The sequence below is a fragment of the Carassius auratus genome, chromosome 4 (assembly GCF_003368295.1).
Source record: "Carassius auratus strain Wakin chromosome 4, ASM336829v1, whole genome shotgun sequence".
In the NCBI taxonomy this organism is placed as follows: Eukaryota; Metazoa; Chordata; class Actinopteri; order Cypriniformes; family Cyprinidae; genus Carassius; species Carassius auratus.
The window spans coordinates 25244094-25261641 of NC_039246.1; the positions used below are offsets into that span (position 1 = coordinate 25244094).

General features: G+C 37.4%; 1 protein-coding gene across 2 annotated transcripts in view; it reads right to left on the reverse strand.

Moving 5' to 3' along the window:
- Positions 1 to 17548, reverse strand: part of LOC113063919 (plexin-B2-like) — a 139594-nt gene that overhangs the window by 16624 nt on the left and 105422 nt on the right. For both annotated transcript variants that reach the window (XM_026234354.1, XM_026234362.1), the window contains 12 exons: positions 7659 to 8785; positions 7381 to 7569; positions 6950 to 7078; positions 6222 to 6322; positions 4686 to 4818; positions 3713 to 3869; positions 2469 to 2580; positions 2268 to 2379; positions 2020 to 2121; positions 1399 to 1494; positions 1006 to 1093; positions 150 to 310 (listed from right to left, as the gene is read on the reverse strand). In XM_026234354.1, the coding sequence (XP_026090139.1) occupies positions 150 to 310; positions 1006 to 1093; positions 1399 to 1494; positions 2020 to 2121; positions 2268 to 2379; positions 2469 to 2580; positions 3713 to 3869; positions 4686 to 4818; positions 6222 to 6322; positions 6950 to 7078; positions 7381 to 7569; positions 7659 to 8785 (2507 nt within the window). The remainder of the gene's footprint in view (positions 1 to 149; positions 311 to 1005; positions 1094 to 1398; positions 1495 to 2019; positions 2122 to 2267; positions 2380 to 2468; positions 2581 to 3712; positions 3870 to 4685; positions 4819 to 6221; positions 6323 to 6949; positions 7079 to 7380; positions 7570 to 7658; positions 8786 to 17548) is intronic.

Below are 17548 nucleotides of genomic sequence, written 5' to 3' on the forward strand. Positions count from 1 at the left end.
TTAGTAATCGCTGACGTCACGCAAATGAGATATTTTTGGGATGCATTTTTAGCTTAGCTTGAAGCATAATTGAATTTAGTGTTAGCAACTTTCAAAATAATGTTGAGTGACAGAATTGAGAAAATAAAGACAAGAAGAATAGTCCTCACGTCAGTGATCGTTGGAGGAGGACACTGTCCCTCCTCCTGTGTGCACAGGTCTCTGTGGATGCAGGATTTTGTTGTGCCGCACCACACGCAGTTATACTTCTGATCAGCGTTCTTACACAAACTGCAGTCCTCACGTCTAACAGAGCAGTTGTAGAGCACCACTGAGTAGAAAAATGAAGGAAAACAAAGCAATTCAGAGAACTGACACTGAATTCATTGTCTTTACAAAAAAAGACTGTTGTTGATCACTATTTTTTTTCCTGAAATTGTGAGTTATGCAAATTAGTCTGTTTACTGTTTTATGTGGTGATTTATTAGTCACATCTAGCACAAAGATTTTTGATGCTCATTGTTTTTGTGGCAGATCAACACAACTCTTTAAAAGATATTGGCTTTAATGTTATGTAGATAACTGCTGTGCATTTAGTTAATAGCCTACCTTGCAGAATAGCTTAGTATAGCTTAAAGGGATAGTTCATGTTTAGTAGATGAGCACTTACAAAATGACATCTTCCAGTTAAAAAATGCACATAAAATGTTTCTGAAGAAACATAAATGCTCTTTTAAGTAGTTTAAGGGATATTTCACCCCCAAATGAAAACTTGTTTATTTAAAAAAACATGCAATTTTCAAAGTCCACATCTGCTAAACATGTCTAAACCATTACTAGTTGGATACAAAAACAAGATTCGAAAGATCAGTCTCCAAGACGCCAATGATATATAACATATGTTAATCTGCTTATTTTATAAGAGGTTTATCAGATGTTCATACACAACCTTGCCATATATTGACAATCCACATGTTTACTGTGGCTTCTTCTGAGCTATGATGATGAAAATTCATTGAAATGTACCTCTGAGGGTGCTGTCAATCTTCCTGTCCATGCTTTTATCCTCTATGTAGAATGTCACATTCACCTCTGGCTCTTTGTCATATTCAAACTGCCATAAAAACAGTAGAAAGGTGTCACTTAAGAAACAGACACACAAACACATCATTGCATGTGGAACAACTGTGCGCTGCAGCAAATTCTCCCCTTGCCAACATGATGTCTTTGTGAACCTGATCACTGTGTGTTTGTTATGCACACACAGGACTGAGCCCTACACACACGTGCAGCTCAATAGCTGGGAATGCCATATCGGCTGCTGCTCAAACTCCAGAAACAAATCGATGTGTGAACAGAGAAGAAGTAGAAAGTGAGGGAGACATAATAGAAGGAGGAATACGAGTTGAGTGTACTGACCTTATATCCCTCAAATCTGTACTTTGACCCTTTAGTCAACTCAGTCACCTCGTCCACCTGTTTCATGAGCTCAGTGCCGATCTGAAAGGTACTTTTCTGAGAAACATGAAGAAAGAGTATTGCTGCTTATGTAGACTCTAAAAACAGGTATTTTACTATAAAAAATCTGACAAAAATAGCTGACAAATATTCTCAAAGAGATATTTGGTAAATATATTGCTCTCTGAAATATTTGATTCTGATTGCTCAATGGTTATGGTTCTGTGATAAATTATGTAGTTATTGCTAGCATTATATGAAGTGGTATAAGTTAATCATACTAGAAAAAAAAATTTCTTAACAGTACAACAAGCCCTATTTTTAAAGACTTTTTTTATAGTGTAAAATCACTTAATTAAATCAATCTCTCACATACATTTATACACTGTATTCAGTAAGCATAATTCAGTAATGTCTAATAGATTAGAAATTATTCTTTACATATAAAAATACATTAATTAAATAAATAAATACATACAAATATTCAAGAAAACCTCAGGATATTCCATGCATACATTTTATACACCAATATACTAAACATAACCACACTATGTACAATAATAAGTAATGCATGTATTTTACCTCATATTTCTTCAAATTTTTGCCCTGAAATTGGATGGGGGTTTTAATTCCTACAGGAATAAGCAGAGGTTCTGGCATCTCAAACTGAGGACAACTGTCACTCTGCAAGAATCATACAAATAAAAATAAATAAAATAAAACTGTTATTAGTCCTGTTTTGTCACCAAAAGTTGATTGCTCACCATAAATTAAAGCACAAACAGGCATATTAATTTACATATACATGCACTATTCCTAACATGACTCACCTGCATGTGTTGTATGATATGATCACCCTTGACTGTGTCATCTCTATCACTGCACGTGTGATCCTGAATGTTCCACTGGCAGCCCCACTTACTGGTCACACATGCAATGCATCTGCAGGACACACAACCACCCAGTCAAAAGATTAATCTAAAGAAATGCTATACGGAAGACACATGTCTTAAACACTGCCTGGTACTCACGGTGTATTTTCCGATCTCTTTACCACGTCTGCACAGTTGTAGAACTCAAACTTACTAGATGCCACTTCAATGCTGTCATTAACCGTGATCTTCACTGGCACTGCCACAAAATCTACACACATGCATATGAGAATCATTTGAGCTGTTAGGAAATATAGTAATTCATATGGCAAGTTCTGTTCATGGGTTCGATTCCCAAAGAACCTACAACCTGATATAAGCTTTTGTAGCTACAGAATCATTGCAAATAGGAATCATATCAGCTTTTAACCCTCTCAAGGCAGGCGTTGCAGATTTGCAACAGTAAAGTAACTAAAAAATGTATTACTCCAGATACATATTTTATGAATCTGGAGTACTAAAAACTTTACTATATGTTACTAAATTTACTAAGTTACTAAAACTTAATTTGAGCCTGAGAGGGTTAAGCAGGAGTATAAGGCCAATTTTTAATTTCTAGAGCTCAAGAGGAACTAGATATACCAAGGTCATGGGTTCAATTTCCCCAAAAAACAACCTGATATAAGCTGTTGTAACTACAGAATAATTGAAAATGGGAAACATATCAGCTTTTATGCAAGAACATTTTATACAACCAATTTTGAATTTCAAGAGCTCAAGAGGTGCTACAGTACATACGTTAAGGTCATGGGTTCGATTCCCAAGGAAAGTAAAACCTGATTAAAGCTTTTTTAACTCTAGAATCATGGGAAATATGAATCATATCAGTTTTTAGGCAAGAGCATTTCATATAGCCAATTCTAAACTTGTAAGGCTCAAAAAGGTGCTAGCAACTGCAAAGTCATGGGTTTGATTCCCCAGAAAATCATGATTTGATAAAACTTCTGTAACTCTAGAACCATGTGAAATGGGAATCATATCAGCTTTTATGTGGGAAAATTTCATATGAACAATTCTGAATTTCTACAACTCAATAGTTGCTAGATACGACAAGGTTGTGGGTTTGATTCCCGAGGAAAGGAGGACCTGATAAAAGTTTTATGTAACTCTAGAATCAATAAGTTTAACTTCAGAATCTACCTGGTAATAGATTTAGCTTCAGTGTAATGTTTTCATTTGATCAGTGTCCAAATTAAAAATCACAAAACTAGCAAATTACAAAATAATTTTCAGGCATTCTGCAAGACAAACACCATCTGTTTGTTTCGTGAGTAAAGGAGGCAGCGAGAGGATGGCTTCACAGTAGGTGATTATTTAGTTAAAGGCAAAGAGGATGCCCTCACCTTGTGTCTCAGGTGTGGGTGGTATGTTCTCAGAGGTCGGGAGTTCACAGATGACCTTTGTGCCTTGCATAGTTGCTAGACTTTTGTAGCTATCAAACTCACAGTGGAGTTTATAAGAACTGCTGATACTGGGGAGGGAGGGGATGTCAATCATCACCTGCAAGTTTTAACCAGAAAATAAGGTTTTAAGAAATAACTAAATAAATACAAACATAAATGAATGAATGAATGAATGAATGAATGAACGAACAAGTGAATGAACGAACGAATGAGGAAAAACATCAGTTCTCGCACATTTTGAACAGGAAATACATTATATACATATACATTGTATACATTTTCTAACTGTTTATGATTATTGAATGCCAATTTTTTTAAATACTGAATAGTGATGAACAAGCAAGAAAAAATGTTTTAAAAGATAATATTTTTATTTAATTTTTTTAACAATATTTTTCAATCACTTAATAAGGTTTTATTGTTTACCATAAATTTTAGTTGCGATAAACACAATGTTAAAATTTCCTTACATTTCTAGGTTTTTTCACAACTGTATTTCCCCTGAAATACGTAATAAGAAATTTGAAATAATATAGAATTTAGCGAGTAGTAAACAAGTTAGAAGTATACTGCCTTTATTCATTACCACTGATCCAGGAAGTGAATAATGTTATACAGGAAGCCTCTTCAATCAACCATGACCACTTGAGTTTCTTCTGAGACATATTAGAAATGCATGAAAAGTGCTCTGTGCGTTCATGTGGTATGAAATGATAGTTTCAGTTCAGTTGTTTAGTAACTTCATCATGTCATCTCATGAAAAAAAGGATTAGACTCACAGACTGGATCTGTTACAGCCAGTAAATATCAATCCTGAGTCAATCCTTAAGAGGTTAGGGTTTGAAATAATGGCAAACTTTATCACAATGTGTGTGTGTGTGTGCGTGTTCATGTTCATGTTATGCTTTAGTACCTGTGTACTTTCTGTTTTCTTGCAGCTCATGTTGGGGGGCTTAAAGGACTTAATAGATACACATGTTTGATTTGGACTCCACAACCAAGCGTTCTCTTCTAGTCCTTTGTGACAATCCTTTTTTCTAGTACAACTGCAGGTGAAAAGCAGACAAACACAGGTAATAAGCCACACTGCATTCACTTTAACTGGACTACACGTAGATATCTTCCACATACTGCTTGCTAAAATGTAACCAGCAACTCTTAAAGGCGCAATATGTAATTTTTCTGCTTTAGAAATAGCAGAAATCACTATATCTATGTTATATATATTTTTTAGTTGTGTACTTACATCATCCCGACAGTTTCCACGAACTTTCAAATCCGGAGAAAATTATAGTTTAATTAGAAGACACGGCACGTTTCTTTATTTCCGTTTTGTCGCCTGTCTATGGCGTCATATAAACTTTGACCCCTCTAGTTTATCTAACTTCCTGCGGAACCGCCAAATACAAAGGTGAACAGAAGCAAAGAAGAGACGAAGAAGAAAAAGTAGTAGCTAGCCTTGATCGAGACTATTATATTTTATATTTATATTGTTTATATTCGTATTTAAACCTCAATCAATAACTTAGTTATGGATCATGATTATGCTTTGCCCGCATGTTCTGTGAAGCGCAAACGTGTGGGTGAAATAAATGACCCGAGATGGTTTTGGGACAAGAGAAGCAACAAGACACGGGTAAATGTTGGAGTTGCATTTCCAAGATAGAGAGAGCTTCGTGACGAGCTGAAACTACAGAGAGATGCCGAACTCGTTTAGATTCTGATAAACAGGTATGCATCCATTCAGCTAACTTTATCTATCCGTATATTTTGTGAAACGATGATGTCTTGTGTAAAACGCAGACGGACTAGCTCTCATGTAAATCTACATTTGTTTTATATCTAGCTGGGTAAAGTAGCTTCAAATGTAGTTCACTAACTTGTTCGATATCATAGTATAACGTAATTATAATTATTAACGAAAGGCGACCGTGTTTTTTAACATATATTACTACTAGCTAGATGGAATATTGATTTGATAGGGGTCTCATAATTCATATATCTCTCCGTTCGAAAAGACGTGATTGTCAAAATACTAAGTTAGAATGAGTGAGGAATGTGGGAAGCGACAGAGCGCGTGTTCCAATGAACAACAACTCCCATGAGTCTTACGCTCTTTCCTGACGTCATCAAAGTACGTCTTATGTTATTATTTTGATTGAATGACCCCTGGTGGCCAAAAATTCCATACTGCACGTTTAAGACTTTGATTACACCATATTTTAGAGTTAAACAATTTCAAATTGAGATCACTAAACTGCTCAGTATTCTAAAGAATGCTGTAATAATGATGACCCCCAAATGGTCCATTGGTATAAGTTTATTTGACAGTAGAAATATTAAACTCTGTTGTAGAATGGCAGTGTCATTACTTGTCCTGTCTTTTACTGGACAAGAATGCCCAATTGATGGTGTGCTTTTTGTAATAAAATGAGTCTAAAAGACTTACCGGCCTTCCAACACACACCAGCCACAATATGGGTCCCGTTGGGAGATGCATGATTGACAATCATTCTTCTGTTCACAGGCCTGCACTGGGACTTTGGTGATCTAAACAAAAGAGAAGCAAATAAGACCAGCCACATACTTTGAATGACAAAATTGTTAAATTATTTAGTTTAAGATGCCTAATAACTAATGCATATGTGACTTGAAGGTTCAGCTTTTGTATTAAGAGTTTGAGGTGAGTTCACATTATAAAAAAAGGTCCATTGCCAAGCAGTTTTTGACATACCTTTAGGACCCAAAACTTTTACCATATCATCTCAGCAACATCAGAAGCATTGCCTTACAAAATAAGATTTGTGTGCAACAAACTCAATTTATGAAGCAGCTTATGGCAGTTAACTTAAGTGATCCACTTTAAGGCTGAGTTTCCTGCTTCTAATATATGGGCCATGTGAATGAGCAAAATGACTGATGGGAAAAGAGCGCCCCAAATTCTTCCGATTGGCTAAAACAATGTGACACAGCCTGCTGTTACATTTTGTGGCAGATTACAGAGTCTAGGGATGTCATATGCAATATTTCAAGATATCTCTATATGTTGTCTGCACCATTTCATTAAAAAATCCATCAAGGTTGGCAAGCCTACATCATTCAGACAGGTTTTAACTAGTGCACCATCTCTATTGACACAATGTGATATATGAGTTGTGGATGTGTTTATAAACAAACCTTTCTGCCAGTCGTGATGTACAAGATATCCAAATTTGAATTAAAAAAGAGGTTTTTGTTCACCCCACCATCTGCGCGTTCCCCTGAAATCTTGTTATAAAGACCAAGGTGACTGGGGTTAAGATGCACCTGCAAGCAGAAAGTTAATTAATTAATGGATTTGGTAAATACATTTATCCAAAGCAACTTACTTGTACTGTAAACACTGTATTATATGAGAAGTACAGCTAGAGCAAGTCCTACGGTTAAGTCTATTACTCAAGTGGTTGTAGCTCATACTGTAAATCACCCATTCTTGGTTTTGAACCAACAACCTTTTGGATACCAGCCTGTATTATTAATGACCAAGCTAGACCACCACAGCAGTCAAACCTCAAGGGATTTAGTGAAAATTAAAGTGGATAGAAACCAGACCCTGGAATGGGACTCACCTTTAAAACATCTGCTCCACTGGTTCCCAAAAATGCCACAGTGTGCTCATTCTCCACTGCCACAGCTACAGCTGTCAGCATGTCATTTCGGGTGTAGATGGGTTTGACAGCCAGAGCGTACTCAGGTTTACTGGCTAGTGGAGATGGAAGGAACTCTGCACCGCACTTATATGCCTTCACCATTTCCTTCTGTTGGGTGAAAACACATACCACATTCAGAAGGGTCATAAAGGCCCACACAAAATAGAACCAGAATTGTAAGCAACACAACAACTCACGTCTCTTTTGGTCTTGCAGATGGCCTCGGGCTTGGAGATGTAGGGTGAATAAACGGTCTTTGGTTTCTCGTCCTCCAGAACTTCTCCTATGTAGCAGGACTCAATCACCTCCTTAAGCCTGGCATTAATGCTGCTGAGCGGGTACATGCACAAGGCAGAATGGCCACCATCCTCATCCGCGCTGAACACAGCAAACAGAACTTTATCGTTGAGATTCGAAGGGATGATCTCCCTAGCCAAAACTTCTCCTGGTCTGGCCAGATATGCTGCTTGGACCTTGTTGTATGTGTTCTCCTGTTGTTCAGTTTTGACGGAGCAGTTAAGCTGGAGCTCTGTGTAAGAATAGTAATGATGGTCATTCTCGCACAGACGTGCTATAAATGTGCTATTCCTACTGTCGCTGGTGCCTGGAGTACGTGAGAACAAGAAGTAGATGTAGCCATTGTCTTTGAAAGCATGACGAAAGTCGTGGAGGTAACGCTGGACAAAAGGACTAGCTTGCACAGTGGAAGCATCAACAATGTTCTCAAAGACATCCATGTCTCCATACTCCTGCAGCAAACGGGTGCTAATGAGTTTCGCACTGTCTGAGCTACCATAGCCCTTACCTACAAGAAATACACTGAGGTTTGCATTAGTATCAGCATCTATAAAATAAGAAATTACTCCCACAACGGTAACAGACTCCTCTGTGCTGGCTACGTATGTCTTCTCGCCTTTAGTGTCACTGTAGTACACCTGTTTGTCCACACTGTTGAGGTTTAACAAAGAGCAGATGCCCCTGAAAAGGCTTCCACAAACAATCAAGTTGCCATTGGCGGAGTTAACCAGCAGGAGTTTGTTGATGTTGTCCATATCCTTTGCATCAGTGCAATGTGCAGTGATTGGTGGAGTGCAGTGTGGGTTGTCCTTCTTAGGGCCTGTTACAGCACTGCTTTCCTTCAGCAGGTCATAGTTTAGCTGATAGATGTTATTAATGGCACCCACGTAAATTCGGCCCGTTTGCGGGTCCTGAACGACATTGTTGATGACGGTATCAGACAAGAAATGATCTTGAGTATCGTCACAGCAAGATGAGCTGAAACACAGCAGCAGGGACAACGCTGCCAGGGCCCTCCACGCCATCTCTTGAAGAGAGAGAAAGAAAAAAAGATATATATAATGTACGAGGACAAGTTACATACTGTCACTAAACTGCTAGGATGCCTAGATTTATTAATTAATTCAATAGTACACCAAATTCCTACATACAATGAATTCACCTCTAATATAGTGTTTTTATTGGGGGGGGGGGGGCATAAAGTCAGAAATGCCAGGGTAATACAGCCATCCAATAATTTGTCAAACGTGTAAAGTCACATGTATTAGCATTTATAAGGAAGATGTTTTACTTTTAGCTTGATGTCTACACCATATAACATTTTTCATTGAATTGAAACATTTGCTGAAAATAGTTTTAATGTGTTGCTTTTTCAAAAGAATCCAACTTGAATACATAAAATAGTACATATTTAAGAACTTGGAACATGAGTTTTAAACTAAATTAATAAAAGATCATCCATTTTCGCTATCTGTCATTGACCCAATAGAGATGCTCGTCTTAGCAGGCAGCACTAATAAATTCACACTTGAAAACTGAAGTCTTTTTAGAAACTGCAGAATTTCTTTAGCACGCATCATTATACTATACTGAAGTAAGCACTAGTGAAAAGTGCTACCAACAAAGACTAAGTTAAAAGAAAAATCGATCAGGCCTCTCAACTGTTCCCTCAAAGGGATTGCAGATGGTTGGTGATTTGACACGCTGATACAAGCAAAGCATTTCTAAAGAAGCTCGTCCTCCACCCATGCACTCCTTTCATTCTCCTTTTCATCCATCCCCTCAGCACTTCAGCAGGTCCTAAAAACACTGGGGCGGAAGTCAAACGCTGATCAAAGCAATCACAGGCCAGCCTGATTCCAGCATAACAGAAGGTGGCTCAATGAATTATGGGTACAACCTCAGCAGGTGGGCCAAACAAATCCTGTCCTCCTTCCTGTAAACAACCCCTACAATAACCAGCACAGCATGCAAAGTTATTGTGTTAGACAGGATAATCTAATCACAGTCTTGAACATTCTTGAGCTAATTTTAGATGTTTATAAGGTTGCAAAGTTGGGGGAAATGAAATATTAACCATATTCACTCAATATTTCTGACCATTCCATTACTCCCCATTCCATTACTTATCTGCCTAGATGTGGAGACAATCCTCTGGAGTGGACTTCCACATAACTGACTGAGGTGTTTAGATTGCCAGAGCAAATACTTTCACTGCAAATCGAATGGCAGGAGTCTCTCAGACACCACGATCCTGAGCCCAGAGCTCATAAAGAATTCATGCTAAGAGTTTAGCGGGTATTACAGCTTATTGGCTATAATGATGGGGCTCCAGAGACACGATGTGAGGCAGGGCAGAAGTGACAGGCTTTTCTCTTTACTTGGTGTCTGTCAGAGCTCTAGTGTGCAGGGTTTCAATGAGATTAGAGGTTACTGTGGGGGGGGGGGGGGGGGGGGGTTACATTTTGTGTGTGTTTATGAGTCTAGTGTTAACTGTTAACAGGAGGCGGTCTTTGCAACTGATTCAGAGCACATGGGTGATTTGTCTGGACTGATAAGCTTTAGAAAAAGTGACCGGGAGGATAGGTTTTAGCAAACTGTCAAGTTTCATTATGAATATTTAGACTGACAATCCCCCTCTTCCCCTCAAACACAAGACCAAATTATGAACAGGAACAATGATGCCAGTCTCTAAGTATAGACTTGATATTTGTGCTGAGTGTGCTACACGGCTCTGACTAAACATCACAAAAGAATGCAGTGTGCCTTATGACACATTTCTTGATTTGCATGTTAACACAGACAAACATTAGTCATTGGTGGGGCTTGCTAAGGCAGGCTTTCCTATTGCTAGCACATTCTCAGGCTTAGCCCTAAGTATTATGTTCAAAAACCACTGTTCTTAAAGGTCCTATGACATGAAAATGTCACTTTCTGAGGTTTTTTAAGATTAATATGAGTTCCCCTAGCCTGTATATGGTCCCCAAGTTTCTAGAAATTTGAATCGGTGTAAATTGAGATTTTTTTTTATCTTTCTCTGCCTTTGAGAAAATGGAAGCTCAAACGGGCTGATCTTGAATCTCCTCGTTGTGACGTTGCAACGAGAATTGTTGCCTCCCCTTTCTCTGCTTTGCCCGCCCAAATATTTACATATAATTCGCAATGTCAGTACAGGCGTTACAAACAGACTTTTATGATATGGATTCGACAGCACTGGCACAAACAGTGAGTAACAGTGTTCATTAATTCCTGATCTGTGATCAGTGATTTCTGATGGGTAGCTAATCATTCAAGTTCACACAGACTTTCTTTCTAAATCGTTTAATACTGTTTATGCATCAGTGAATCAAGCCAGTGACTAAACTATCAACTTCACGTTGTTTCTCTTAGTAGCATGAAACAAATCTGTTATTTAAATTGTGATTTAACTAAAGAGAGCGATCAAAGAACGCTTGCTTTTTTCCGGAGCTGTTACACATTGCGAGTATATCTGCACACTTGCCCAAACTGCCGTTACAATGAATGACGCTGTTATGCTGCACAACGGAGCTCTTACTGTATTCATGTGTTTGCTGTTAACTGTGGTGAAAAAATTTTGTGAGATAACGTGTTGCAATAATGACGAGATCACTGCATCCACGCGATAAACAGACTCTGTCTACTCAATGCTCATCACTGCAGCCTTTCATGTGATGGGAAAAGATCGAAAAAATAATTATATAATCAACACTTCCACGAATCTCGACAGCCGTAATAGTAAATTATATATATATATATTTGAGAGGGGTTCCACATGAATGCATTTCGTATGCAAAGATGTCAGCCAATCACAACAGTTGTGGTTTACTCGGAGTCTCACAGTAGACACGCCCCTTCAAACAGAGAATTCAAGCCAGAGGGCTAATATCAGGATCTAAAAATGCTTTTTATTTCTAAATTTTAAATGTAAAAATCATACTAACAATATAAGTACACCTAAGGAAACATTAAAAAGCATTTAAAGAAAAGGAAATAATCCATGTCATGGGACCTTTAAGAAAAGAATTTAAGTAGGATACATTCAGGATCAATTCTAAAACGTTCAAAAGATAATTCCACAGAACAATTTTGAAACAGTTCTTTATTGGAATCCATGGTTTCATGAAGAACCTTTAACATCCATCCTGTGCAAATGTTTTTTTTTTTACAGCAGAAAAAAAAATTTTGTTTGGATATTCTTTAAATGTTCTTCACAATGGTTCTTTTAAGAACTGTTAACTTTACTTGTAAGAGTGAAGAAAGTAATAGTCATAGTAGTCATATTGGTTTGAAGCAAGCATGAGTGTGAGTAAAGAACAGAATTTATATTTTAGGGTGAACTATCCTATTAAGTCAGAAGCTATAGCGACTAAAAGGTTTAATTTTAATTTTAATAGCATTTTTTGTTATGGCTTTTTGTAAGTTACGGTTCTAGAATATCACAGAAACCTATGGACAGTGGAACAGTCCATAAACACCTTAGCAAGCACCCTTAAGACAACCACATAGCAACTTGCTAAAAAACACTTCTTAGCATCATCTTAGCAACACCCTGGCAACCACCCAAAACACCCTAGCACTGTTGCAGGGAGTTCTCCAAACACCAGTCGTAATCTTCAGAAAATCTAGTTTTATCAACCCTCATACACAAACAAGGACACACTGCCAGAACATCCTGCCTAAACGTGACCAGTAATCACGCTTTAAAACATTTCAACAAGAATGAGTAGGACGTCTGTTTGCACGTTTCTGTATGGGTGTATTCCTTGGATTTACAACTGAGGGCATGGCTCAGATGAGATTTCCTTCATTTCCCAATGCTTTTCTGATCCAGAGCCAAACCAAACACATTTTCTCTAAATTACTTTAGGGCTATCTCAACCTGAGCTGCCGGTAAATTAACTCGCAATGCAGCAGAAGTATGAACAAGAAAGGAGGCCTGCGTTTGATGCTCATATTGTGTGTGGGAGTGTGTATTGCAGTTCAGATCAGCAGCACCAGTGTGTTATTCCTTCTCTCTGTGTTAAGAAAAACGACTGGTAGCAGAGTGCACAAGCAGACAAGTACTAGTACTACTCTTACCGCAGGGCATTATGCTGAAATTTCTCAGCCAAGTTAATAGTAAACCCCACATCTTCTCTCAAACTCCCAAGCAGACTTCCCTCTCGCATACAAACTTTGATTGACCCTCCACAGCAGCTTGTTTCCTCACTCTCTTAACAGCTAACTCATGTATCATTTACAATATTCCCTCATATTTTTCTCATTAAACTGGTTCTTACTTTTTCCTGTCCCAGCTTGTAAGTATACATAGAGACAGCATATGGTTTGCCATCGGCAGATAGGGATTTGTTCGGGAAACCTGTCTGAAACTTGTCATGGTTTGGTTTGTTAGCATGGTTCAGTTAGACCCTACTGGTAGATGGATGTTACTACATTGTTCTGCTAACAAAAAGTGAGTTAATTAAATTCACAATTAGTTATTGTAATTTAGGGCTGTACCACACACACACACACACATCTGTGTTCCTGTAGCTCAATTGGTAGAGCACTGTGCTAACAAGCGCAAGGTTGGGGGTTCGATTCCCCAGGAACACATGATATGTAAAAATTGATAGCCTGAATGCACTGTAAGTCGCTTTGGATAAAAGCGTCTGCTAAATGCATATATATATATATATATATATATATATATATATATATATATATATATATATATATATGCATTTAGCATTTATGTTAGGGCTGTCAAAAATAGCGCGTTAATGACGTTAATTAGTTGTTTGTCGTTAATTACGTCAAATTTTTTAACGCATTTCACGCATGCCCAGTGTGACAAATTATTCAGGTCAGGAAAGTCTTGTCGATCTCTGAATTCTCAAGATAGTAAAAAACAGCGGCGAGCGCCGCGACAAAAACACAGAAGAAGCTTAAGGTTTTACCCCAGTTACTCTCAAATACATTCATGCTAAGCTCGATAAACAGAGACGACTTTGGTAGTTGATACGCTGAAGCTTCTTCCTGTTATAGCATCCTGTGTTTCACACTGCGCATGCGCAGAACGCCTACATGCAGTGCAGCAAAAATTACAGCTGTTTGGAAAAGCATATGCATTTTTACTTGGTTTTACTGGCACTTGAAGCCTTCAGAACGTGAAAACATCGATCCTAAAGTATTGTAGCAGAGTAAATGTTAAACTTTTGAAATTCAGAAAAAAAGAACTACATATTGATGAATCAATACATGAAAATTATGTATCTGTGTCCTGTTATTTATCTTTTGGTATGCATTTCAGAAAAAAAATGGTTAGGATTCAGGTGTAATTGCAAATAGTGATTAATCCTGATTAATCCACTGAAAATTCTGATTAATTTGATTAAACATTTTAATCATTTGACAGCCCTAATATATATATATATATATATATATATATATATATATATATATTACTGCATTATAACATGGCTTTTGCTATAGTCAAATTGTGAAGGGTTTTTTCATTTCATCTGACTGATGCTGAAGCACTTTATGAGCTGTAAGCGTGCAAATAAACATAGCTGCACTCTTTATTTGGAAAATGGCCAAACGTAAAAATAAAAGTATAAAAATAAAATAAGATTCAAAATTTACTATAAAATAAAAGTATTTTAATTATTTTTATTTATATTTATATTTTTCGTTATTATTCAATTTCTTTTATCCTTTTATCGTTCAACCTACAAAAAAAAAAAAAAAGTAAAATAAATTCAGCTTTTACATTTTTTTTTCGATATCGCACAGCACTATATACTTTACTCTAATAGAAGTTTTGAGGGGTCTTCAAAGTTCACATGCTAACCAATGCTAACAGATCGACTTCTCTAGATGTTCTAGATCTACTCAGACTGAAAATAGCCAGTATTTTAGCGATTCCGTTTGGTGATGCTATTGGCATAGAAATCACACACTTCACCTTTAAAACGTGCTTTTTGGTAATGCAGAGTGGGATGCCAGGTTCTGCCCTCTTGTCATGGCCACCTCTGCCTTTGCTTTTCAATGACTGTCTCCACGGACGGCTCGGAATGATTGACGGGTGAGACCGGCAGACTAATTAAGGCTGGGATCAGAGGGACCACGAGTGGCTGGATACGCACAGGTAAATTCAGGCCAGTACTGAAAGAGCTCTTTGAATATGTAAAAGGGAGATATTTAAACTATCCCAGTCTCTTGGAAGATTTGCCTCTTACTTTGACTCGGCCCCAAATGGCACATTCAAAGTGGACTTATGTGGCCTTCACTTGTATGTGTCTGTGAAGTCAACGAGACTGTATGGTGTCATAATTATAGTTTAAAAGGACCCAACATTTAATCTTAACTAAACGTACCAGACAGCGGCAAACAAGATATTCAAATGCGAGTGGAAAATACACTCCATTGCTTTGTCAATGACCTGAATTTTGTCAATGTATCAATGAAAATTAAATGTACAGCTGACATTTGAATTCCTTCTTCAGAAAAATCTAACAAATGACTTCAGAATACATGAATTATAGTTTAGAGACTTCAGCAGCCCACATATCCATTCACTTTCATTTTGAGAATAATCAGGTCATGCTAATATATATATGTAAAGTCATATTTTGAGAAAGAACCAGCTAGGAAATTCCTCAACATTTCTCCTTTCTTGATCCTTGAAAGAAACCAAGCCATTCAGCTTGAAATGACATGAAGGTGAGTACATTAAGACAGGATATAAATATATAACTTTAACCGGATAAGAGATGTGTATTTAAAGTGTTTGGTGTTTGACTGGAAAATGAAGGGGGATCGGGATAGAGATGCAGGACAGACAATTAAAGTGGATACGACTGAGCAAAGCTGCACTGAGGCACTTACAGATCGAGGTTAATAGCAAGAATGCCCTTGTATAACATGCCTGTGTGTGTGTGAGAGGGATGAAGAGAGAGTGAAGGAGAGTGTGTTCACAACCCAGATGGTCCCAATCAAGTGAGAGACGAGTGCAAAGGTTACGGTAATTACTCTGGCTGGATATGAACTAGTTCAGGGCTCTGATGGTCAGCAGGAGGACGAATGAGACAAACAAACACAGAAAGAGCATCTCACGCTCTCCTCTAGACAGACCGTCTCGTCCGTATGTGTGTCTTCATGAAGCTGCTGAATTTACCCTCTTCCTCATTAGCGTTCCTGAAACATCTCTATCACAATCCCTGCATCTTGCTGTCTTTCCCTCTCGCTCGCATGCTTTTTTGTGCTCAATCACTGGTGCTGCAGATAATCACTCTATTCTACAGCTGTCAGCCGCAGAGAGAGAGGGTGAATGGGAGATGAAAGTGAGTGAAACACGTAGCCCAGGCTTTCATTAGCCAGGTTCGAGCGCAGAATGCCCAAAAACAGTTTAGTTTCATAAATCTCCTCAAAAACAATTTTGATGCAATTTGTCAGCAACACATCAACTGCTGTTACACGGGCAGGGATCAAAGCGAAGCATGCATGTGCGCGAGCGTGACGTGCATGTTGGAAGATCGTAGGATAGACCGAGCCAAGAGGATAGAGAGAATGTTTTATGCTAATGTAATCTAAACGACTCTTGTTAAGGACAGAGTTCATTAATGTCCTGGTATATCAGCCCATCCCCATTAATCTCCAAAAACGACAAGAGATATTCAGGCTTTCATGCTGCATTCAACGCAATTTGGAAATATTCCACCGGCTACTTGAAAATAACTACTGTAATGATTCGAGGTCACAAATCTGACTCGAGTGAGATCAACAATTTGGCATCATTTTCTAGCAACTTTGGAGGCCAGGAACAGCAAAGGTGTGTGTGTAGGGAGTGTGGGGGTGGTGGGGTTGGGGATATAGGGATACACACACACACACACACACACACACACACACTATTATAAATATATATACAAATATAACAAATAGACTTATTAACAATATAAGATGTGAAAAGAACATTACAAATATATTAAATGATTAAATATTACATTTAAAATGTTTATTTTTCAGCTGTACTCATAGTGGGCAGAAAAAATTATTTTCAAACAACTTTTTCAAATATCATATGTAATCATTTGTTTTGCTTCTATTACAGTGGCAATAAAAGGCAATTATTTAATATGAAAAGGATTATGTCTTTATAATATTAATTAAAAATATATATATGCTTTGTGTGTCTATTTTTTTTATTATTGCTAATTTTCCATTCAATTATTATTGTATTGTATGGCTTATTATTTTGTTGTTCAAAGCAATTAATTGTTAATTTGTGTTGTTTATATTAAGATTGTCAATAATACTTTATTTTTAGGTCCAATTCTCACAATGAACTAGTTGCTTGTTGGCATGCAACATATTGGCTGATTGGTGGTGGTTGAGATTACCTCCTTCTATGTAAAGGAAAAGCGCTATACAAATGTAAGGAATTATTTATTATTATTAGTAGTAGTACTTATTAGGCACATATTAATGCCTTATACTGCATGACCGTGTTCTAGATCCCTTAACCCGACCCAATACCTAAACTTAAAAACCAAATTACTAATTATTAATAAGCAGCAAATTACGAGTTTATTGAAGGGAAACTCTTAGTTCACAGAGAATGTGTTCTCTAATATAAAGAGCTGCCAATTTTTTTTATTGACATTAATGTCATTGATATCACACTTCTTGTATTTCTCACAGTATAAATGGATATTTTAGATGAAAATATATCCTTATTTTACAAGATAGAAGAAAGCTACTTCCAGTGAATGTGCGAGACTTT